Source organism: Poecilia latipinna, unplaced genomic scaffold (genome assembly GCF_001443285.1).
Source record: "Poecilia latipinna isolate Pla-1442-1.1 unplaced genomic scaffold, P_latipinna-1.0 Scaffold77, whole genome shotgun sequence".
NCBI lineage: Eukaryota > Metazoa > Chordata > Actinopteri > Cyprinodontiformes > Poeciliidae > Poecilia > Poecilia latipinna.
In genome coordinates this window covers 110,110-135,949 of record NW_015112693.1, presented here as the reverse complement: position 1 = coordinate 135,949, position 25,840 = coordinate 110,110, and the positions used below count along the sequence as shown (strand labels likewise).

Genomic DNA, 25,840 nt, shown 5'->3' with positions numbered 1-25,840 from the left:
ATGCAAATTAGGTGATGGAGAAAGAAGAGTAAAAGAAGCGAAGGCGACGATTTAGAACAAAACGTAAGAGAGGAGTTTTTTTGGGGGGTGGAAAAGCAGAGCTGTCATTTTTCAGCAGAGTGTTGACTAGATAATAGAGTTTTGTTTTACCTCTGAATAAATTAAAACATTATTTGAAAATTGATTGTTCTAATTCTGTCAGGCTATGTGTGATTTCAACTTCAAGGGAAAAGATAAATATGCAACTTTCCTATTACAGCGTGAAGTCAGTGGAAATGAGAAACTGAGAAAATCAGACACAGTGGAGGACGAAAGGCTGCAGTGTTTCAAAAGCATCTTTTCTGTTTATTTGCTTGTTTTCTCTTTTTTTCTTCTTCAGTAAGATAAAGGCATGAGATAAAGGCGTTTTTTTTCTCCACATAACAGCCAATTATATAACAGATTTCTTCTTCATAACTCAAGAATCAAACCAATCAATCCACTACCATTAAGCATTTTCTCTGAGAGGTTATAATTTCCTACTGAAATATTTCTTAATGGGAAAATCTGATTCATTTGCAAGTTTGTCTTTTTCGTGTTTTTTTTTCTTTCTTTTTTTTACAAACAGGAAACACTCATGCAGACATACTTATTTCATCTGGTTTACATTCAGGGAGCATCACAGTTTCACCAAACACGCCGTAACCGCTTGTGTCCGACGCGCAGTCTGGGAGGCAAAGTGTTTATTTCTTAGAAGTCAGAGGAGATATATGTGTTGTGCAGCAGCAGAGTTTAATTCGTCCCCTGAACTGTGGGACGGTGAAGTGTGAGACATTCTTACAGCGAAGCAGGAGAGCGGACTAAGAACAGAGCAACATTACCAAGAGGACGTTACACTTGCACATTTAGAGTCAAACGTTTTACTAAATTGTGGTGTGCACTATAGAAAACCTAAAATCACAGTTACTCAACAGAATCATATATGGTAAAAGAAAAGAAAAGAAAAGAAAAACAAAACAAAACGACTCTTCTTTTATAATCTTAGTGAAAAAGTCAAAAATTAGCACAACAGCGTCTCAGGTTTCATTTGAAGCATTTTGGATGACCGTGACGAGCGGAGACAGAACCTGGCATCACTGTGCTGTCTGAGAAACCTTAGAAATGGAATAACTGCAGCTTCATACCTAATATAATCCTTCGTGTTAACCCTAACACGAAGCCATCAGACCTTCTGCCTGTACAATCCCCTAAGTGTTAAATGACAAGACGTGTCTCCGGCTGCGTTTCCCTTGCAAATGTGCGCAAAAATTTCTTGATTTTCTGCTAATTGTCGGGAAAAGAAACACAATTTCGCAAATTTTGTGTTGCCGTCAAATAAGTAACGGCATTGAAATCGCGCAAATACGTTTGTTCACACAATAAGTCGATAAAAGATACGCCATATATGTCCTCCTACCACCTACAGTGTTCCTGCTGTAGTTTTGCGAAATTTTGCAACTCATCCTATCGCAAAACGTTTTTACTGAAAAACGTAAGCTTCATCGAAATTGCCTCTTGTTTCCATTTAGCGAATTCCAATTTGCGCACTTGTATGGTCAATGGAAACGCAGTTTTGCTTTTACAGCTTTTTCATTGAAGCTGTAAAAGCCAGAAGTTCATCCACTGTTCTGCCTTTACAAGTGATTCTGTGACTGAAGGCGCCGTATCTCGCTGCAGAAGTAAACACATGTGCTTGTACACCAACACAAAGAACAAAACGAATACACCACTCTTTACAGCTCAGTAGCACAAACCCCTCAGTTGACCAGCAAGACCCGCCTTGAAGCAAAATATACTCTAAACTCCGGTTTGGTACACCTTTAAACATCTGAATGTAGACCGCCAAACAGAGCTATGATTGGCTGGTTTCTCCCTCCCCCCACCGTGAAGCGTTCACTGCTTGGGGCCGGAGGGGCTGGATCTCTGGGCGGCGTGGCACGGGTCCAGGGACTCCTTGGTGGCGCCGTTGTAGACGTCTATGTCCTGATCGGTCCAGGGGGCGATGTTGCCCAGTGCCGAGGAACTGCAGTCGGCGAGAGCGGCCACTTCGGCGGGCTTCAGCACCCGGTCCCACAGGTTGAACTGGGACAGCTCCCCGACCAGAGCCTGGGAGGCGTCGAAACGCCCGCCTAGTGTGTCCTGGAGTAGAAAAACAAACCACTGTAACCAACAAATGGCTGAATGTCAGTTGAATGTTTGCTTATTTCATCATAAGCAGAGCTTTGCCAATATATTCATCCAGTGAACTTTTAGCACCACAAACTTATAAACAGTTATGATAAAAAAGCATGAAAACTGTAGGAAATGATGTAAATGTATAACATTTGTCTGTGACTCTTACATACAGTAGAAGTGGATGAATTGATCATTGATACATTTTGTCTGAATAACAAAAATAACGTGACCATCAAGGAAGAGAGGTTAAAAGACGATTATCGGGGTTATAAAAAACTGTGTTTTAAACCTTTTTTATCATCATCAACTCACGCTTACACTGACCTACTGTAAGTCTGTCGAGCTGCAATGCTGTCAGGTCTACTACTGTGTCCTCATTCCTGGTTAAATAGTAATGAAAAGGGATCAAAATCCCAAGCCTCGCTGAGAAGCACTGATTTATGATGATTCTACAAAAATAAGATTAAAAATGTTTATTCTACTCCAGGGCTGCCTCTTGAGGGGACCGTGGGGGGATTTTCCAATAAAATTTAGTCAACACATCCACACAACAACAGTCCATAAAGTGCTAGTGCCATCGAAAACCTACCCATCAAATCAACTTGTTTAGCATTGGCGCATCGCTTTATTGAATTGGAAGCTCCTGCTGTGTGCTTCACATGTTCAGCGAAAGGACGATGCGATGCAGAATGAGCGTTGGGTTGTTTCTTTGACAGCAGCGAGGAGGGATAACACAAGATTTTATCATGGTTATGTAATGTAGCTGACTGACTAATGAAGGAAGGTGGCAACCAGCTGTACGGATTAGCACCGCTAACGTTCATCAGGCACCAGCTTCTCATCTGCTGATCAGAAGTCCTGTCTACAGGGTTTCTGCAGACGTTTAATGATCTTAAAGTGACAGAAATGTACATTAGAAAACAGCATGTTTTGTGATTCTCTCTACAGCCTTAACCCACATAGTGAAAAGGTTTCTTTGCAGATTGCACCCAGCCTCGTGTGGATGGGCAACAGAAGTGAGCCAATGTTGAAGACAAACGTTGTCCAGCCAACCGATGTTAAATTTACGCTACCTCATGACAGACATAAAAAGGTAGCTAGCTAGCTAGCTAGGGTATATTAGCAGCCAGTTACCAGTTGCCTAAACCGCCTCATGTTTACATGTTTGATCAATGTAGTCTACCTATTGTTTTTTTCAGTTAAAGATTTCTGTGGCATTCAAACTTTTGCCTCACAGGAAAAAAGTACATAGAATGTATCAGATTAATGCTGCAGTAGTATCACATGCATCGCTCCCAGTCAGAAACAACCAATCAGAGCCAGGAGGAGGGTCTTAGCGCTGCCAGTCAATGCTACCCAATGTGCTAATGGCAGAGAAACAACTTACCGCCACAGAAAAACTGTTCATCCACCATAGTCGGTGGCTATGCTGACTAGCCTGAGAGTTCACAACACGCTACGCTAGCTGCAGCACAGCAAAGAGCAAAGAGTGCTAAGACCCGCCTCCTGGCTGTGATTGGTTGTTTCTAGCTAGCATTGGGAAAAGACACGGGAGCTTTTCACAGATTACCTAAGTCAAACCATTCTGTAAAGATATAGAACAGTTTCAACAAATATGTAAAAAGTTTTTTTCTATGAACGGTACACACTGCAGCTTTAAAAGTTCTGCCACAACAAAATTTAAGAATTATGATTAACATTTTTAAGGTCAACTTCCACTTTTTCAAAGTGGAAGTTGACATCTTACAGCCTTAATTTTAGATACACGAATTTAAGACTTTTCTGAGGACACACTGTGTCTGTAGCTATTATTCATTCATTCATTACAAAAACATCATTTCCACAAAAATGGCCTGTTCTCCAACATTTTATCCATCCATCCGTCCAGCCCACCTGCTCCTGTCCCAGTATCAGGACTCCCCCAGGCTTGATGGGATGCCAGGCAGCCAGTCCCTCTCCTCTGCCCTTCATCTTGCCCCCCTGGTAGGCCTTCCACACCCCGTCTCGCAGGGTCCAGCTGACGCAGATGTGCTGCCACTCATTCTGGGGTAAGGACAGAGGAAGCTGCGCCACCTGAAGGTAAAACAAAACACACACACACACACACACACACACACACAAAAAGAAAAACACATGATGGTGGTGAATAACTTGTTTCACCTCCTGCAGCTGTAAACAGTAACAGTTGCCTTTGTTGACATTTTCTTCTACTTTAATCAAAGTGAGGCAGGTAGCTATCATATGGCTATCACATCATATAGTAACTTAAATATAGAGATGATACCTGAAATGCACAAAGTAAGTGTAACATGCTTAACAGCACATTATTAGACTGCAAAGTTCAAGTACTTTTTTGTCTTTCTGATTGGATGAAAACGATCTGTCTGCTAATAGCTGGTGGTGAGGTTTATTTACCTACGCTTTAAGTTGCGAACGCAGTTGCTTGCATGTTAACAAAATATTTTTCATACAGCAGAGACATAAAATCACACAGCTTTTTGGCCCTCTTGATGTTCCATACATGAGAAGCAGGAACGTCAGAGAGGAGCGCAACATGTCAGACGCAAATTTAGCGACCGAATGTGAAACTTAAAACTCATGACGCAACAAGTTATTGTTTGCTTACAAAGACTTATGCACTCACATCGGTTTCACCGCACACTGAGTTTGGTGACACGAAGACAACGCCGTAGAAACACAGCCTTTTTTAGCTACACTGCATGAAAAGTGAGGGTGTTTAAACATCTCACCATGGAAAGCATGGCTGTGACGCCCACCGTTATTCAGCTTTAGCTCAAAGAAACCTCTAGGACTTTTACTCCGCTCAACTTCAGCAAATTTCTTCTGTAGCGTGTCATTTCCAGTCCTATCGGATCGGTATCGGTTGAGATTAAACCTCAGATATAAATATTGGTATCGGAAGTGGGAAAAAAGTGGATCGCTGCATCCCTGAGGGTAAAGCAACATTTACGACTGATGAGTGTGAGAAAAGCTCTCTACCTTGTCATTTATGAGCAGCTCGACCGGATTGTGTACTCCCTGCAGCAGGACCAGCTCGTTGGGCTGCCCGGGCACGGAGTACGAGAACGGGGTCCCGATGCCACCCTCTTTGGGCTTGAGCCACACACAGGCAGTGAAGGCGTACATCTCGGTGATCTCTTTCCTCACCAAGCCGTGCATGTAGCTGGTCCGCATGGGGAAGGAGAGGACGAAGCCGTCGGGAAACGAAGGCTCTGTCAGCGCTGTGGAGACACAGAGCAGGGGAAATGAAGAGAGGTCGTCAGAAAGCAAGAAACAATGAAAAAGATGGGCTGACAGGTGAATGCTTCAGTGACAAACCTATATGTGTGTACCAATCTGCTCTTCATAGAGTAACACACACATTGGGTGGCTAATTAGTTGGGCTATCTGCTGCAGTAGCTAACCTTCAGCTAGCTGTTCAACTTCCCGGTATTTTATCAGCTGTAGCAGCAAAACATTGATACATCATCGATAAGAGAGATTGGTAGCGCTACTTTTGTTTCTACACCAGAACCACTGATTTATTTACACCACTTTTCCAAAGAGCTGGAAATTTCTCTCTAGTAAAAAAAAGAAAGGGTGAAGACGTCCTTTTCTTACTTTTAGAGAAAACTTCGGTCACTCCTCAGGCCTTGTATCTTAGCAACGGTGTGATGAAAACATGTTAAGACTTTTTAAACTATAAACTTACAAAGCCTTGCTGTACCTTAACCAGCCCACGTTTAGTGCTAAAAATGTGTTTGGATAAATAATAAACTTTGACTTTTATAAAACCGTTTGGTTAAAAGGGACTAAGTAAGTGTTCTTGAAGCTTTCTGGCTTTGCTAATCTCTCTCTTTATCCTTTAAATTCCCAGATTTTTGTTTGAAATACACCTATTTATCATTTTCGGTTTTCCAGTGGTTTTCTGCCCTGAGACTTGATGAAACACAGGTTTAACGACGAAACTAAATCCGAACTTAATGGACTCTATTTATAGCTGTATTATTTGCGTGCCCCCTGTCCCTGCTTGACATTTCCCAACCCTCAGCCCTCATTAGCCATCTTATTTTCATCCACACGGTGTATTTTCCACTGCTGTGATGACCCAGTTCACCCGCGGCGCTCGTTAAACTTTCATTTCGGGCGCCGCTCTCGGTGCTTTCATGTCAGAGCGCGCGGACGCGGTTATCCGCTTCCTCGTGGGTATCGGTTTACTCCCACAGACACTCACTGTGCTCCAGCTCCATGATGCGGTGGTTGACGGAGTCGATGCCCTTGTCGATCTTCTCGTGCTGATCTTGCGTCTCCTTCCTCATGCCCTGGCGCTCCTTCTTCAGCAGTTTTATCTTCCTCTCCAGTTCCCCTTCGAGGTCCTCCACCCTCCAGACGCTCTTTCCCCGGCCGGGGGAACCTTTGGAAGAAGTCGGCCTGGAGCCGTGGGAGTGCGGGGAAGCAGGACGACGGCTTCCCGGGGCACCCCCCGCTGCTGGGGATGGAGAGCCGCCGACCGACGAAGATGGAGTCCTGCCAGTGTCCCCGGTCTGGGTGTTGCCGCCGACGTGGCTACCGCTGCTGCTGCTACCGACGACCGACGAATCTGTGAGGTTCAGGGCTCCGGGACCTATCTCCGCCTGTAGAGTGGAGGGGAAAGATAATAGTATTTAGCAGTGCGGAGAAACAAAAGGTCAGACACGTACAGAAGTTAACAAAGAAGAAGGGAAAACAACAGATGTACTAAAAGACATATATTATGTAGAAACAAAGACGAGGCTTTTACCAGCTGTTTCAGCTTGATTATCTTTATGCTAGGACAAACAGAAAACTTAGAAGAATCTATGACACTAAATTGGGGCCATAAAGTTTGTTCAAAAGAGAAAAAAATTGAAACTGAAAATAAAAATTAAAGTTGAAATATTATTTTAAACCTGAAAAAAACTTGAATATGAAAAGTAGTTTTGAAAATTTTTTTCAGTTTCAAATCTTAATTTTCTGTTTCATATCTTTTCAATTTCAAACATGTCTTTTCCAGTCTCAGTTATTTTTTCAGATACAAATTGTTTTTCTTTTGAACAAACATATGGCCCCAATTTAGCTCTGTAAGACATTTGCGTGTAGGGATGACATAATAAACCTGAACAATAGATGATATGAAAAGTACAAACCTTACAAACAAATTGATATTAACTTTAATCATAACTGTGTGGCTCAACATATGGAAACCCTTCAGCATCTTTGCTCTTATTTTAAACATTGAATCTGATCCCCAGTTGTTCGATTTGAACAACCTTTAAAATGTATTATTTGTTTAGTGTCATTTTATAGCGCAATCAAATAACTATGCTACCTTCAGTTGTTATAAATATGCTACATAAACATATGTATCATACATAAAAAAGGAATTTGACTTTGAAATTTAATGCCTTGAAATCGGGTCTGTGTCTCTTTAAGACGACTCTGTTCTTTCTTTGCCTTCATCATCTCAACAGTGCTACATGCTATAATGCCATTATGCTGCGTCAATTTTCTGTGATTTATACTGAGATTATATGATGCAGACGTGATATAACAAAATGTGAAAATGTTTTTAAGGCACTTGCAGGTAACATTTTTTTGTTATATTTTCTCAACAAGCAAGTTGAGGACTGTAAGAGCTGTTTTTTATGAATACACTGGCAGCTATTGCAGTAGGGCCATTATTTGTTCTTACTTCATATTTCTATTGAAGAAATTTCAGATTAAGACCACAACATATACTATGAGATCTTCATGTACTAATTTCAAAATGCTGCACAATGTCCAAAAACAGTCAATTAATGACTCAATCTGCATCTGTTTTAAGCAGTTTTTAAAATTTGTATTTCTCAGAAATTGTATCTGGAGTAGAACTAAGTTTTTTATGGGCTCTTCATTTGATGTTCTAGGATTTCATTTCCATCAAGCCATTTGTTTGGTCTGATCCATGGCCTTATAATGACAGATTTGGATTAAACCTCATTGTGTCAAGCCTTTTTTAAGATTAAAATCTTACACATAACAACATTATAAACTCATTTTACTGGTCAGTGGTTGTCTACAATTTCTGGATATGAGGGGGAAAAACACTTCCTAAAACTGCTTTTTTTTTTTTTTTTGCAAAGTAAGTGTTTTAAAATGAGCTGCAGCCATACTGATAATCACTCAAGCCATTAATAAGATGCAGAGCATAAGCTACAGAAAATAATAAATAATGTGTCTGCGAGGCTGCTGTAAACAGAGACAAATCCGATGCAGTGGATGAGACGTTTGCGAGGGCGATGTGTAATATCAAGAGAGTTGCTGAGGCGGTGGATCTCCACATCAAGGATATAAATTCACACTGATGGAGACAACCTTGTGACTGCGCTCACCGAGGGCTGGCAGCGATGCACAGATGCGTCTGTGTGTGTGTGTGTGTGTGTGTGTGTATGTGTGCGTGCTTAAGATTTTCTACACCTTGTAAGGCCCCATTTTTTCCAATGTTGTATGGATTTACGAGGTCCGACGTGATAAGAAGAGCTGCAGTTTTTGGGTTGGGTGACGTTGACAGCTAAGTTTTGATGTGAGTTTATTTTGGGTTTAGCGTTAAGGTCAGGCTTTAGTAATGAACCGAAGTCAATGTGAAGGTAGAAAAACAAAACGTGCGTACATGTGCGTGGATAAATGTCTTCTGTTTCGCAATCTGAGAACACACACACACACACACCTTCGGTCTCTAAATCCCGAACCACCTCAGCAGCCTTTTTCCCGTCCGGCCAGCTTCATGTTTTATTTACAACAACGTCCAAGTGTTGGATGCTGAGCAGGCAGCCGACATAATGGGAGGTGGGGCGCACTGGGGTGTGAGGGCCGGCTTACGTGGAAAGATTTCCCCTGAGCATGTGGGAGCGGGAGCAAGGCATGATGGGCATTTGTGTCAATATGAGTTGGTTTGTAGAGCGGAGAGGGAGGAATAAAGACGGACAGGCAGCCTGTGCGTCAACATTTTGTGAGATGATTCAGTTATTAGCCTCATTTTTCCAGCAGCTGCCCGATGAATAAGCAAACTAGGATGCTACTTAGGACCTCCAGGCCAGCAGGGGGCGCTCGACACTGCAGAGTACAGACATCAAACTGTTTTTGAATAATAAACCGACTTTAAAATTTGCTATGAATGTTAAAAACGAGGATTAGAAACACAACTGTACATCCAGTTCTAATAACAAGAACAAAACGGGAAATTTTAAAAATCTATTTTAGCTAAAGAATTAATAACCAGGGTAGAATAATCAAGTCAAGGCTTGACTGTGTTGTAGATTTTATGCTTATGTAGTTCTAAGGAGGTGAAACTGCCTCAGAAGAGTTAAAAAAAGTCCCCTTTTGTGTTTCGAAACTGGAATAAAGGTTTCATAATTACAATTTTTGTAATTAATAATTACGGGAAACACTAGGTAAGATGACATGTTATAAAAAACTTATATTTTTTTAAATGACTTGAATAAAACCAAGAATTGGGTCAGAAAAATAATAAAAAGGACTTTATTTCAAAATTATGAATACCATTTGTTGCAATCACCTAATTACTGAAACCAACAGATTTGGGTTGTGTAAAGTTTTGATTTCCCACGATAAAAATGATATTATGACTTAGTTTTAGAGTGTCACTCCAGGGCAATTAGTGTCCCCCATTTTTCTGCCTTTCCAAAACTTTATAGAGACACGCCTGCTTGTTCTTCTTTCAAACTCGCATATTTTATGAAAAGCAACAAGAACGTTTAGCCAACCTTTTAAACATGTTTTTGTCATTTTTATTTCTTTTAAATGTAAGCCCGTCCACCCACCTTCTCCCTCCAACGTAGGCCTACATACCTCTAGTTTTTCGATCCGGTCCTTCAGGTCCATGATGGCCCTGGCCAGCTCCTCCACCGCCCGGGCCGTCTGCAGCTGCGCCGCCGATGTGGAGCTCACGTCGTCCCCGGCCATCACGCGGCGGTTCCCGCTCCACACCCCGACGCTCCGCGCCGGCGTGGTCCTCTCGTCCTCCAGGCCACTCTCACACTCACTCAGCTTTCCCGTCAGCTCCCGGATGGTCCGCTGGTCCATGAGGATTTGGTCGTTCTGCTGTAAGACCATCTGCCGGAGGTTCTCCGCTGTCGTCCGGAGGTCTTCGTCTCCCCCGTTCCCGTACGGAGGCTCATCCGCCTGCTGCTGCTTCTGCTCCCGTTTCTGCCTCAGATCTTTGGTCTTACACTCCCCAACAGGTAGAGGAGTACAAATCAGCCGACTGAAGCTGTACTGCTTCGCCGACCCGCCTGCCGTCTCCTTCCCCAGATTCAGCTCGTTCAGCGTGGGGACCTCCAGGTCGATGCCGCCCAGTCCGTTGTCCACTTCGTAAGACCCCGGGCCGTGCAGAGCTCCCAGCGGCCCGGCGTGAGCCACCGACCCGGACTCCAGAGGCTGGATCAGAGCCTCTGAGGTCATGGTGCCGTTATCGCCGGCGGTCACGCCGCGTTTTCGGGGATAAACGCTGGCGATGATGCAGATGACCGCGCCGAGGAAGGCGAGAGAGCCCGCTCCCACCAGCACCACCACGAACTTCATCACGCCTGTGAAAGCCGAGGAAAACAGACCGGATCAATCGCCTTCACAAACATGCAGCATCACTCCGTACCGCAACGAGCAGGAGGACACGCGCTACACGAAGAGCCTTACAATCACGACAAATACAATAAGTGTTAACGAAAACAAGAGGTGTCATTTTTCTTTTTCAGGAGAAAATATGACGCTTACGTCGACTTCAGCTGATTCCAGTAGCGCTGCTGCGTCCTGTCTTTCTTTCCTCCCTCTGAGTGTGATATCGATGGCACCGCGCTGTCTCGACCTGCGGGGATGCTCTCCGTCTCTGCGTTGCTAAGCTGCTCTCTCCTCCGTGCGTGCGTTGCCATGAGGACGACTGCTGGAGGAGGAGCGTGACTGGTGAGAGTTGAGGTGAGCTTCCAGCAGCTGCGCGAAACAAACAAGGCCGTGATGGATCTGTGGGCGCGCGAGCGTGTGAGAGCGCGTGTGTGAGAGCGCGTGCCTCGCCTTGTGCATCTCTGTTACTGAAAGGGCAGTGGACGAAAAACAGCAAAACGCTAGCTGTGGACGTGGAATGTAATGTTAATCTGAGTTTTGGAAAGAAACCCTTTTTTTTAACTTAGTCACCCGAACTGAGGTTGTTGCCCTAAGCAGAATTTAATTTGGAGGGACGTCCACCACTCACCGCATCAACGCTGACATGTCGTTTATAATACGGGACTACCGAGGTGTCCAAAGTGTTACTACGGAATATTAAAAAAAGATAAAAAGAAAATGTTCAATTAATCTGTGTAATTAATTAATCAAGATTAGCTTGTTAAACAGCAGGGTTTACTTTTATTTAAAAGTGGACCTTAGTGTTCATTAAACCACATAAAGTGTCCCATATCCTGCAGTAGCTTCTGATAACAGACTGAATATTTTTCATACCAAGAAAATGGAAAACAACTAACCCTCAAAGATTTACAGATTCGTTTTCTACAAAAATCAAACAACTTCATTCATTTTGTGAATATATTGTGTTTAGTTTAGTGTTAAGCAGTTAAAAATAATTAAAAAGAAGCATTATTATAATACATCCTGGGAGATGACATCACATGATCACAGGGCTAAACGGCAAACCGGAGTCACAAACCAAGACAACATGGCTCATCAACAAAATGAATATTTTATATGAGAACCAAGTAAGACGACATAATCACACAACACATGAGGATAACATGACAAGCCTTTAGCAGTACAGACTAAAATAGAACTGTCAATGATTAAATGTTCTGTCAGGTTGATATTTACACAGATATATTCACATGAAGATTAGTTTTGTAACTTTAGAAGTGCTGTTGACATTTGTATATACCTAAATGTTAACTAATATGTTTAGTGGACATATTATACTGTACACATATAAATATGTTCATTTGGAACCCCCTATTCATTCTTCATTATCCAAGACCGTTCTCCATAGATCCTGCATTAAAGTTGAGGAGAAACGTGCATCAATGTCTAAGCAGCTTATTCTTTGGGCCGGCCCCAAAGAATAAGGTCACGAAACTTTTTGAAAGGCACCAAAGACAAAACCTCAAAATAATCTGTATTCTGACTCAGCTCACTTACAGTTGAACCTATCCTTAAGCCCGCATGCACACATGCCATTTTATAAGCCGACATGCATGCCAAGTCACATGTCTGTGCATTCACAGATGTGGCACAAGCCTAATATGTAATTAATGCAAAACTGGGTCACAGACACATAATTTGTTTTGGGGGAAAGAGGAATACGGAGATAATAATACCAATTTCACAAACTCAAGCAGCTTTTTCTGTTTTATCCTCCTAGAACGTTTTTGCAACATGACTAGAAGAAGGGCTACGAGTTACTGTAAGCTTGTTTAGACCAAGCTTATAACAACAGCTGGAGCTTACAGCCTGATATTCATGCAGCATACTTACTGCACGCGTGTAATTTGCAAAGATTTATCAGCCTAAAATTGATTTTGCGTAAACACGAAGAGCTTCAGGTTGTGCAGCTTTATTTAGTTGTCATGTGAAGCAACAGCAAGCACATCTGTTTTCCAGGCCATGTCTTTGATAAATGACTGTTGAGATTAACAATATATACGACAAACGCCTACATATTTTCAGTAATGCTTTAAAATGTTTGTAATGTGTAACAGTGAAATAAACATTCAGGGTTTCTACACATTAATAGCTTTTTATTTACAGACCATATTGATTGGAAAAATGAAATAACTAAAAAATAAAACAGTGTAGAAAAAAAGAGTCTAAAATCTGTAATTTAAATGTTATGGTTTAAGTATGAGTCACCCAGTATTATAAAGTTTTGCTAAATGTTTTCTGATGAGACAAACATCAGAAGAACTGAGTTGCTAATTCAGAATACAGAAACTTACACAACCAACCCGACACACACACAGTCATGTTTTCATCACTTGTGGGTACTTCACATTGACTTCCATTAATTTCTACAGCCTAAACCTAACCATCACATACCTATCCCTTTCTTTAATCTTCACCCTAAACCTAACCATCACATACCTAACCACTCACCCAAAAACAACAATTTCCCTCATGGGGATCAAGAAAATGTCCTCATAAGGAGCAATGGTCCCCACAACCCCACATGTAGAAAGAAATAGGTTCCTATAAGGATATGAAAAATTGGTACACACACATACACACACACACACACACACACACACACATATGCATGCACACACACACACACACACACACACACACACACACACACACACACACAAATATACACACACATAGACAGAGTCACTCAGGGTGCCTCTTATTACTGAGACATCTAATTTGGTTCCATGTGGGTCTGACTGAATGCTGACCAAAAATACAAATGAAAACAGCTAAAGATGACACACAGTATGTTTCAAAACCATCTCTCTACCAGCAAAGGAACAAAGCAAGCAGCCGTGGTAGGAGCTGTTTGAACTATTCATCGCAGCATCAAAACAGAGATGAAAACCCAGGATGGCCTTAATGTCCCTCTAAGCCTCAGTCCTCCTGAAAATACACACAGAATGCTGCAATCCTAAAACAGTGTAACAGCGACACCCTGTGGAGGATTTGGGTGTTGAACTTTAATGACTTCTGCTTATACTATGGATAAAATAACCGATTATAATAAAAACATAGACATGTTTTTCTCTTTTCCTTTTTTACATTAAATGCAACCAGATGTTGGTAACAAGCCAAGTAGTCCACACACACAATGACATAAAAACAAACTCATCTTAAAATAAAGTTATGTCTGATAGCTGGAATAATACAGCATAGTTGATGTTGTTGACATCTGTCAATATTTAGAAAGCTTTCATGTAGCTATGCAACACATCAAAGTGATATGACTAGTAAAAGCACCGAGAACTTTACAAAATAAAATGACACTATTATTGTTAAGAGACAGTAATAACCTGTAGAGAGCTTGAGAAAGACCTGCAAAAAAAAGTACATAAGCTAAATAGAAATGGCCTTTATGGACAGGCGTTACGCAAGACTCCACTGCTGAAGAAACAAAACTTACTAGAGCATGATTTAAAGATGCTGCTCTAGATTTGGACAAGCCAGTGAAATACTGGGAGATTATAGTCTGGTCACTAGAGAATTAAACCTTTGATTTCACTGCACATGTTTGGAGGAAGGATGGTTTTGAATCTACATATGTCCCCAAAAACACTCTGCCAAAAGTGAGGTCTGCAGATGGGAACAACATTGTTTGGGCTGTCATACAGCCTATTTCCCTGGTAGACTTCACACAATTGAAGAAAAAATGAGTTCTGAAATGTAATGGAACATTCTAAGAATCCAAAAAAATAAATAAATAAATGTGTTGGTTTCCACACAAGACAGTTGTCAAACTGACACAGCCAAGGAGATTCTTCACTGGTTTCAGACAAAAGATTCAAAACTATGACAATGGCCCCGTCAGTCGATTGATTTGTATGCAGCTGGATTTATAAAAGGAAGTTAAGAACCAGAATGAATAGAAAGAACCCGAAGAACCATCAACATCTGAAGACAGTTAGTGTGAAAGTCTGAACAATGCATCCAACTAGTTTCTCCATACAGGAGACGTCTTCGAATGATGATAAACAAGAAAGAGTGTTCAATACTTATTATCTGTGTAGTATTATTTGTTTACCCATCTCTTCATTTGCACTCTAATTTGCATTGATTTATGTGTGTAATTCTTGAGCGATTTTACAAAAAAATAACTATGAAGAAAAATACTGAAATGCTGAGTGCTTATTTTACCCAGTTTTCCATCACATATACAGTCTGAGCTGCAGTGAAATAGTTTAGATTAAAGCCTCTTTTTGTGCTCAAATGGCCTAGTTAAAGTTCAGACCTATAACCAATTGAGATTGATGTAACATAAGCTCTAAAACTGACCAAGCATGTTTCCTTTTTACAAAGAATGGGCAAAATAAATCAATAAACAAAATAAAATAAAAATCAGTGTTATAGCTGAAGTTGTACTAAAAAACAACAAAATATCACTTTAGGAGGCTGGATATAAAATGCAACCCAAAATTATAAGAATTTATTAAATAAATAAATAAAACATACCTGGAGCGTTGCTATGATTCTTTCAGGCTTTGTTTGAGAAATTGTATCTCCCGTGGCAACCATTCAGCTGTGCAAAACACCTGGGTGGACTTAGCTCCGCCTCTCAGGATGGAGATCTTCTGAAGGTGGATGTTTAGAAAGAGAGTTTTTGAAAAGACAGAGGCACAATTTCAAGGTGTTATATAATGAAGTACTTTTTTTTTTAAGTCACATTTGATATACACAGAATTTTTATAACAACTGAAGGTAGCAGTTACATGATTGTTCTGTAAAATGTCACTTATGTGGCTGGAAAACACATACTGCTGCTCCTTTAAAGCAAAAAAAAAAAAAAAAAACCGCTAATCAGGTTCACTGGTACTGCCGCATTAAAAACAAAGTTGTGTGTTTATGAATAGATTCTTAAGATCTATTTGCAGTTCAGCTATATCTCCATTAGCCAGCAGAGCTGGCAACTGGTGGAAAAACAATGACACCACAACTAAAGAAACCTTGGAAGTATTTTTAGAGCGCTTTTAATCAAAGGCCTTTTACAAGAAACACAAAAACAACACGTAACAGGTTCACTGAATACATTATCTGTACAGCAAGAGGTTGCAAAAACATGCTTCACAAACATTTTTTCATGTCATTATCGCCCTCTGCCTTCTTCTCGTCACCATCGGTACAATGTACTCATTTCAAATCATCATAAAACCACAACAAAAAAACCAAAAAAACAACCTGCAGTCTCAACACATGAAAAAAAATACGACCATTAACAATGGCTCATTCAAACAAATAGCCTTACATTAAAAATAATTATGCATATTTCAAACACGTATTAAAATACAGTACAAATATGAAAAAAAACCCCTTAAAAAACAACAATCCGTAATTGAGTATTTTTGATTCATACATTAAAACGAGGATCCTTCAGTTTGTCCTATACATGCTGATCCAGCACTTGGAAATTACAACATGAATTTACAAAAAATTTCAAAAGGGGGGGGAAATTAAGGAGATTATATTTGGTTACATAACAGGCCACTAAGTTGAGTTGTGCTACCCCCGTATGAGAAGAAAAGCAACGCTTTCCAGACTAAACATCTACCAATTGCTAGTGTCACCACCACCTAAAAGAGAAGAAAGATACAGAACATGAGAAATATTTTGAAAATCATCCCTCCATGAAGAGAGAAAAGCTGTTTGTTTTTTTTTTAGTTCACAGCATGTTTGGAGTTAAATAAAAGATTAAAGGAGACAGACATCTTCATTCGTGGTTAAGGTAGTTAACTTATTTCTTCTCGTATAACGGAATAAATCCAACAGCGGTGTACTGGTGGTACAAAACAAACATACGGATACGACCTCTACATCTGTGCCTTCAAAATAAACATAAAAAAACAACACATCAGAAACAGTGTGAACTTCTTACAGTAATGAGATCCTTACAGTCACCAAGCTGAAGTCGCGACTATCTAACAGCTGTCCAAAGAGCCAAGCAAGAAGAGTGGGAGCACAGCTATAAGGCAACGCATGCGGACAAAGGTATAATACACAGAACCGAGTGGAGGACTGGGAAGGTCCGGGAAGAGCAGGAAGCACCATAGAAAAAGAATCTGAGAGTCCAAAAATATGATCACCGTCAGAGGTTCTTTTGCTTTAAAGAACAAGAAGAAGAGAGCGAGAAACATTTTGAATCGTGTGAGCGGAAAACTGTCCATCAAATAAAAAATATTTTGGATCATTTGGGACAAAAGTGGCAACACAAAGAAGTGAAATGAGTAAGTTTGAGTGAAATGAATGTTTGACGCTCAAACTCTTTCCACTTAATGAGCTAAATAAATATTTAAAGTTAAATAGCTAGCTACACTTTCTCCTTCATTCAGACAATTATTGATGGCAGATAACTATAGGGATGGACAATATATCAGCAAGAGCATCGGTATCGGCCGATATTAATCATTTTTCATTATTTCGGTGTCGGTCCAATATTAACAAGCATTACTTATTTCCTCTTGTTTGTCGAGGGAGATGAGTTTGGTCATGTGAGAGTTAATATCATATGTCAATACCGGTTCAAATTTTTATCGGCTCAAATTTTCATATTGATACATCCTCAGAGAAAAGTTACTCAAAGGTTGTTGCTAGGAAACCAAAGAGTGAGTGAGTTAGTTGATGCCACCAAAATTGCTAAGCTGGCTGTGAAATGTTGAGCAGCTAAAATCTTTGCTCTGCCTACATTACCCAGAATGCTGTGCCATTCTGGATCAGTTCAGTGAAATTATGTATGATGTATTATCTATTCATTATGATCACATGTATGTCGTAATATATATTTGTAATGGAAACGCAGCTACTATCATGAAACATGGGAAGACGGGTAAAGCTAAATACAGGGCGGTTCTGAAGGAAAGCCAGCTACAGGCTAGAAAACGAGGACAACAAGCCCCAATGTTCAGCCAAAACTACAACTGGACGGTTTAGGAAAGAAAATGCACAAGTTTTAAACGGTACCTAACACAGAATCCAAGACAAAACCTACGAAACGATGTGCAGAATCAGGCAGAGCTGGACAGAAATAGATGCTGACTCAGGGGAGAGTGAGTACTAAAGCCTGCTTCTTTTACCCCCCACATCACAATTATGTCATACTTTGTTTTAGTGTATTCCAAAAACATTAAGTTTGTGGTCTTAAAGGCAGAAAATGTGGAAAAACCTAACGGCCGCCTCTAATGTTCCACAGATGTGAAACATCGGGCCGTAAAAATCACAGAATCAGAAACAGTGGTTGGTTCGTGGAGCTGGTTGCTTCTGGACCTTCGTGGGTTGAGAGGCTAGGAGCGAATGAAGCAGCTGAAGAAGGAAGCTGTGAAGGTTTGGGAGAAACTGAAGCAAGAAGTACGAATTTTTACAAATTAAAAAGTTGGTTTTGCATTTAAACACGTTCCTACTCTGCGTTTGTACGCATGTGTGTAAGACAGAAGAGGGGGAAAAGAAAGGCCTCGAGAAGCGGATCGACTTCACTGAACGTGTTTTTCGATGCAGTCAAGTGCATTGCATTCACCTCGCTGTACTGACGCAGTCTTCAGAGTCTACGTGCAAAAAACACATCTCTTTGTTAAAACATCAGCTGGCTGACCCCCTGTCCGATCACGTCGGGCGGGGTCAAAAGCTTGACCAAACACCCCCTCGTGTTGCCGATGGCGACCTACATGGGAACGGAGAGTCCACGTTGGTAATGGGCAAACTCCTTTCACTTCCAGCAAGTGTGCTTGATGAGAGCAGATGGGTGAGGGATGCACTGTTAGGACAACTGGTATTTGCAACAAACAGGCAGCCCCATCTCCCCAGCATGTGTGTATCAAGTGAAAGAAAACAAATTCTGTTTTCTGGCATGTGTGTGGCGCCAGTTGGATGTAATATGGCAATCTAAATGGCAAGAAGGCATAGAAGCTGCCTCTTTCTTTTCTTTTTTTTTTTGAAAAAATATGTTTTCTTGTACTATTTTATGGCTGGGTGTTATTTAGTTACATTATATTTGAGGGTTTCCCCCAGTGTATTATAAGCCTGGCGGGCCACCAGGCTTTACTTGTCCCCCAACACCAGGGTAAGCGCTGCTCGTTCATTTTAAAAGGAGGTTTTTTTTATTAACACACCAATAACATTGATAACAAAGATGGGTTTATAGTTAAAGGGACAGTATTATGCGTTTCCAGGCTCACAGTGCCATATTATAGCACAATCAAGTAACTATGTTAACTACTTGTTAAAAGAAATTATATCAAATATGACTTAAAAGAAATTTTACTTTGTAATTTAGCACCTTGAAATTAGGCCTCTGTTGCTTTAAAAACTCCTTCAGGAAGTCATTACAACATAGTTCCTCTATTAACCTCTATTAACACTTTAACAACATTTTTACCACCACTGAGAAGTAGCTAGCACAATGAGCTCAGCAGATGTGCAGTTACACCAGGTGTTTGCTAACTGCTGGCTGGCTAGTCTGAAGGAGCTGAGTGAGAGAGACAGAAGCTTGGAAACTGCAGCTCAGAGGAGCTGCATCTCAAAGGCAGAGCTAGGTTCAGCCAGCCCTTTTACACAACTGAATGGTTGCCATGGAGATCAAAGGATATCTCATACGTGAATGAAAGAATCAAGGCAACATCCAGGTATGTTTTTGGTGAGGGAATATTATAACATGATGTAAAGCTCAAAAAAGTAGATTTTACATAAAACTGCCCCTTTAAAGCACTGAACTGGGTGCAAGGCAGAGATGGTGGACCAATCATCCTCGCACACTCTGGTGGTGCACCTCTGCATTTTTGTAATCGGCTAATTTTCCCTCAGAATTGTCTGTTTGGAAGGTGTTCTCGCAGAGCAGCTTCACCCTCTACGAAGGCTGTCTTTCCAGTGAGTACCGCACCAAAGTATACGTCAAGTGCAAAAGACTCGCCGCTTGCTCGACTCGCTCGACTCAACTCTCTGAAAGCGCAACTATAAAGGCTTAGTCTTGCTGTAAGAGGTTTGTGCTGAGCGAGCAGAGAGACTGATGTGAGAGCATATTTGTTTCCAGGCAACTTTTAACATTCGTTAACAAAAAAACATGATGGGCCGCTGGTGGACTGCCCTAGAGCACTGACCACTGGGTTCAGCAAGTTCTCTGGGGGAAACCCTGAATTTCATTGAGTATCTAACCAATGATGGCAAACCCTTTGTAGAGTGGGTAGAACAGGGCTGAAGTGGCAACACTGGCATGATATACTTTATATATATATATATATATATAGTTTTCTATCCCAAATGGCATCACAGTTTGTATTATTGGATCTCTTATGGCTTCGGGACGGAGGAGTCCTCGGACGCTGCGGCGGGAGGAGGAGTGGAGGCGTTTTCGATGCTAGCGGAAGGTGAGGCGGGCCCTGACGCCGGAGAGGGAAACTCTTTTATGGTGACGGTCACAAGGTTGGTGGTTACATCGGTGACCACCACGTCCTTGCAGCTTGGTGCCATTTCCGGGTGCCAGTCAGGGTCTCCCTCGGTGGGGACCCTTTTGGGTTCAAGGGGGGGCGAGGATTGTTCCGGAGCCACAGAAGAAACTGTGGAGGGAGCTTTGTGCTGGCAGGGACTTCTGGCTCCCTCAGAGGCTTCCGAGCAGTCCATGGCATCTTCATCTTGATCTTCCAAAGATGGAGACGGAGAGGGGGGGACTGGGGTTTTGTTTGCTTCTGAACATGAGGCATTTTGGGTTTCTGGAGATTTACTGGATTTTGACTCCTTGGAGGCTTCTGCGGCAGACTGAGGGCGTTTAGCTGTGACGTTGCTGGAGGTGGAGGAAGAAGAAGAGGAAGGAGGCGGTGCCTGGCGCTGTGAAGAACTGCTGTTGCTGTCCCTGGGTCCCGTAGTCGAGCTGGACCCCATTTGGGAGTGAAAGGACATGGGCCCGCCACACTGCAGCCCGAAAGGCTTCCCGTACATGGGGAAGCCCAGCATCTTTAAAGGAGGCTGGAAAGGTCTGTAGGGGGCCTCCCCCTTCCTGCCGATGATGCGATTGCGAGACGGGATGTTTTGGCGACCCGTCTGCACGTTCCTGGACCCCGCCGCACCGCCGCCCCTGCCTGGCTTGTCGATCACCTTCAGGTTGAGGATTATCCGCCCTCTCTTGACTTCTCGGGGTTTGACCCGGCGGTTCAGGATGCGGACGGTCTCAGAGAAAGGGGAGACGTGCATGCGGGACTGGAAGCCACTCGAGCTGGAAAAGGCGGGCCGCGTGGGGTCTGTGCGAGGCAGGGGCCGCCTGGACATCCGGTGGCAACGGTGAATGTCTTTCTTCAACTTGTGGGTGGCAGCGAGAGAGTTGAGTTTGGGGGAAGGTGCTGGCACCGACGACGAGGATGAGGAGGAGAATGGTAAAGCATTAGGAGCAGCAGAGGAGGAGGAAGATGATGAGGAGGAAGATGCTCGGCTGGAAGTGGTTGAGGAGGACCGAGCCGTGCTCTGCCGGCTGCTGGAGGCGCGACTGGTGGGCTCTGCTTTCTGACCGCGACCCTGAGGAAGACGACGAAGTTAGAAATCTTATAAAATTAAAAGAACAAGAGCTATTTAGCTGTATAAGATGGGCTGCAATTTTTAGTTAGTACATGTGGCGATATTAAGTTGTGTAGAAATATTCTATATTAATAAGTATTATGTAGGACATTCATTAGAATCAAAAGATTTCAGTAAACAGATGACCAGGGATTCACAACCACAACTGCCTGCAAACAGCTGAAATCCAAAAATACTTGAGACTCCCCCAAATAATTCATATAGCTGCATATTTTAATAGTTCAAACACCAAATATACCTTAATATGCATTAACAAGCACAGTGGAAACTGTTTTAGTACAATCTATGGTTTTTCCCATTCTTGGAGCAACAGCCAATCAATGGCAAGGAATCTGAACGGAGCTCCTGGATTGGCTGCTTTGCAAACACCAGAAAATAGCGTGACAAGTAGCATTGTGTCTAAATATTTCAGTTTTTCCAGCTGCATTTTATTTGTGGTTTATGAATGTGAGGAAACAGAATTGCTGCATAATCAATTTTCATCCAATTCAAAATAAAAGCATGAAATTAAACATCTAAATACGTGAGGAATTTTTAACAGCTGATAACCAAAACGTTGACACAGATTTTAAAATTCAATTAACTGAAAGTTTACAAAAAAGCCAAGTAAATTAGTGCTTCAAAATTCATCTAGAGAAAATCAATTCAGGGGGAAGCTAAATGTGCTAACAGTTTTAAAGCTATCAAAAATGTGAAAGAGCTAAATAAAAATGTAGCTCTTCTATTAGCAGAAGTGTGCCCAGCACTGACTGTATCTCGTTAATTATATTTTAAGATATCAGAAAATCCACCTTAGATCAAAACACTTTAGAAAAACATCATGATATCAATGATGATAATTATTGATTACAAAAAATACCAAATATCTATGGGTTTTTTTTTTTTTAAGAAAAAATATGTTTAATTAGCTTTGACTGAGCTGAGCGTGGTGTGGAGAAAAGAAGCAGCTAAGTGGGTCAAAGTTCCCGTCTGAGGAAGGCAGGCCTTGCTACCTAAACACAAACATGACACGAGATGTGTGTAATATCTGGCTTTTGCACCTTTCTGACAGCGCTGTTAATTCTCAGGCTGATTTCTAAAAAAAAAAAAAAAAAAAAAATGGGTGGGGGAAAAAAAAAGAGGGTCACCTCAAATGTTTTTCTGCCAGCTCCACCTTGTTTTCATCTCATTTAGTAATGACAGAACACGCTCTGATGCGAGAATCGAAAATAGACTTCAAAAGAACTCGATGGCCTGCTTGTAGACGCCACGCTCCAGTTTCCTGCAAGGGGCTGAAAAAAGGCAAAACTTGGATATTTTATTGTCTTTTACAGTTGAGAGGGAGCTTTCTAATCGCATAAACCTACATAATGGACATTTCTATTCATAAACATGAGCTGTGTAAAAAAAGCAAAAAGTAGAAGTCGCACCTTTGCCACAAAGTTTTTGGGTTTCGGCCCACGTTTTTTGGGACCATGCATTTCCCTCTCCCGTTCCCTACAAAAAGAAAAAAGAAAAAAAAAAAGAGAAAAATTAGTTAGAACTGAAAGAGAAGCAGGCAGATAGAGCACCAGAAGTCACATTTTAATTGGGCCTTGTTCTCATCCTCCCTTCTCTGTTCTCATGTCCATTTCTGTTTCCATTTGATGTGTCAGTTTTAGCTCTGACTGCTTGGGTTTCCTGTAAACATCTCTGAGAGCAACAAGGGCCTTTCAAGTGGCTCGGAAGGACACACAAATAGAAAGTTTCCTCAGATAAACTTGTCAGAAGCAGTGATGAAGAACAGAAAAGGCGAAACAGAAAAAGGCAAACACCAGTTTAAAGTACACGAATGAAAATAAAAACCTACTTTAACGTCTTTGTGGAAGACGCAGCGGTTTCATGAGTGACTAAGTAACGGTAACAGATTATCTGGCATGTTTCTCACTACGCCCACATGATGTCTACAAGAACAGTCTGGGGATGCCTCACCCTGCTCCGTTTCACCAAGCGTTCAAGCGAGAAGGCAAAGGCAGGTCTTCTCAGCAAGAATGTATAATCTGACACTTGTGTGTTTACTTGGAACGCCTTCTGATATCGAGGACTGGGAATGTCCCAAAAAGCCCCTTTCATCTTTGGAAACGGAGGATTAAACCCTGTTTTCCCCCCTATGTCCAGCTAAATTGAGATCATTAGTCAGAGAAGCAGGTGACTCTTTTTCTTCCGACAGGAAAGCTGGTCAGTGTTGATGGGAAGATGGAAGGAGCTAAAAATATGGCAATCCTGGGAGGAAAATCTACTTAGCAGCTTCAAAATACTTGAGACTGAGGTGGTTAAAGACCTTCTGACAGGAAGATGACCCTAAACATAGAACTAGAGCTACAACAGAGGCTTGATGCCTCATTTCTAGTGAGTGGCGCGACACGAGTCATGTGATTGGGTACGCCCCTTTGTCTCTCCATTACAACCGACCTGTCCCACACTGGGCCCCTTCAGTTGTAAGTCAGTAGCAAAGGTAGGGTTAAGGTGGAGCTACTGCCATCACACAACCACTGAAAGCGGATGTCCTCCACATATACAGCTAAAGTAAATGGGCAGAAATCGTGGTGTGTAGAGGCTACTGATTACACTACTTTGTTTTGGTATGTAACATAAAATCCCACTGAAACATAATGTTTGTGGTTGTAGCGAGGCAAAACGTGGAAAGGTCTATTTTTGTGGGGAACTTTATCCATCTTCCACGTCCTTGTGATGACAAGAGCGCGATTTTCTCTGCTTCCATCCGTTGGCACGGCAACGTCGGAGCTCCAATAATTTTATCGTAACAACATGATAAACAGGAGAACGCTGTACGATCTCATAAATATAACTAACTCTGCACACTCTCATCGCAGCGCAGTGATCAAACTGCAGTGGCTCCAGTAAGCTGGAGACAAGCTCCGCTCTGCAGAAGCAAAAGTCTGCACAGAGGTCGTTTCTGCCCACTGCGATAACCTTTGACAGAGAGTCTCTATGAAAAGCATGATGCACTCGTCTTTTCTGTTTTAATGCGTTTATTGACCTTTACGCAGACTTGCTCTCAGTCATGCTAATTCAGACATGCTATTCTGTGAAAATCAAAAGTTCTGTTACTTTGTTGTTCATTTCACTTTGCTTCTCGTTGGGAAACTCTTGTGTGAAACAAATATGAGGAACATGGACACTGGATACAAGACTTAAAACATATAAGTTAATTCAGTGCATGGATTTTGGTCCATATAAAATAGACGATTGGACAATATACATAAAAAAACAACAGCCTTATTAATATGTAATATAATAGCTTTTGTTTTATCTTTACTCTTTGTTGAATTCCCCTTGTTCATTTGATTAAAAAAATCTGACTACGTTGTTTACATAAGTTGCTTAAAATCACATTTATGCTACAGAGAAGAATGCATCCACTAATAAGAGTAGAGCATCCCTTTGTTTAATTTTTATAATAAGTTTTCATTACATCTACATCTCTTGTACATGAAATGACACCACCTTCTACTTTAATCCAAAATTTTGTTTCCCCTAATTTTGGAGCTAATCTTATTTTACACTTACAAAATTAATAAAAGAAGACATATGTGGAAAAAGTCAAAAGACTGTTTAAAAAAACGCAGAAATTAAGCAACTGGATTTACTCACTTTTGTTCGAAACCCAGAATGAGCCTGTCGTCCAGGATATTCTCCTCTGGCTCCCAGGTGCTGTGCCTAAGCAGCAAAGAAATAAAAAAAACATGAGATCATGCAGTCGACCAGAAATGGATTTAGCTCATTAGCAGCAGCACAGCAGAACGTGAAAGGATGCCAGATCTGAAGCACTTGGAGTAAAACACTCACTTCATTGCCCATCCCTTCCATTTCACCAGATATTCAAGTCTTCCCTGTAAGAGAAAATCACATGGATTATTTAAAAAAAAAAAAGAAAACAGTGACAAAATTTTTAAAAACTTTAAGCTTGACTTGGGAAACCTCTGCAAAAATATATGTGTCCACATATGTTACTGACTGCAAATTTTCCATTACCTGTCACTGTGAGTTTTAAAAGAACAAAACACTTTAATCCTCCTTCATCAGAGTTTTTGCATTTTTATTGAATGGAGTCTCTCCATTTAGAGAAAAAGAACATTCAGTCTTGATTCTTTGTTAAATCAGTGTTGTTTGTTGCATTGTCATAACAAAATCCAGCTAAAACAAGTCTGTTCTATTTTTTAAATCATCTTTATATTAAAAAAATACTGCTCAGTTCCACATAACTTTAGCCAAAGTTAATATTAACCCCCATAAAGGGTCTGAAGACCCACATGTGTCTCTAGATCTGCCGGTTGCAGCAGACCCCCCCTGCTCTGGAAGAAAGCTATGCATTAAAGCAGTGGTCCCC

The 25,840-nt window shown here is 41.4% G+C and overlaps 2 protein-coding genes across 3 annotated transcripts in view; both read right to left on the bottom strand.

Annotated features, from left to right (window-relative positions):
• Nucleotides 1-317: 317 nt before the first annotated feature.
• Nucleotides 318-11,249, bottom strand: nptxrb (neuronal pentraxin receptor b). Its single transcript, XM_015017801.1, has 6 exons — nt 10,981-11,249; nt 10,060-10,796; nt 6,428-6,827; nt 5,194-5,435; nt 4,087-4,266; nt 318-2,157 (listed from the first exon to the last, which is right to left on the bottom strand). The coding sequence occupies exons 2-6, from the start codon at nt 10,789-10,791 to the stop codon at nt 1,912-1,914; spliced, it is 1,800 nt and encodes a 599-aa protein (XP_014873287.1). The 5' UTR covers nt 10,792-10,796; nt 10,981-11,249; the 3' UTR covers nt 318-1,911.
• Nucleotides 11,250-19,538: 8,289 nt separating this feature from the next.
• Nucleotides 19,539-25,840, bottom strand: part of cbx6a (chromobox homolog 6a) — a 16,364-nt gene continuing 10,062 nt past the window's right edge. For both annotated transcript variants that reach the window (XM_015017783.1, XM_015017792.1), the window contains exons 2-5: nt 25,300-25,343; nt 25,105-25,170; nt 22,881-22,947; nt 19,539-21,411 (exon numbers count right to left, since the gene is read on the bottom strand). In XM_015017783.1, the coding sequence (XP_014873269.1) occupies nt 20,197-21,411; nt 22,881-22,947; nt 25,105-25,170; nt 25,300-25,343 (1,392 nt within the window). In that variant the 3' untranslated portion in view covers nt 19,539-20,196. The remainder of the gene's footprint in view (nt 21,412-22,880; nt 22,948-25,104; nt 25,171-25,299; nt 25,344-25,840) is intronic.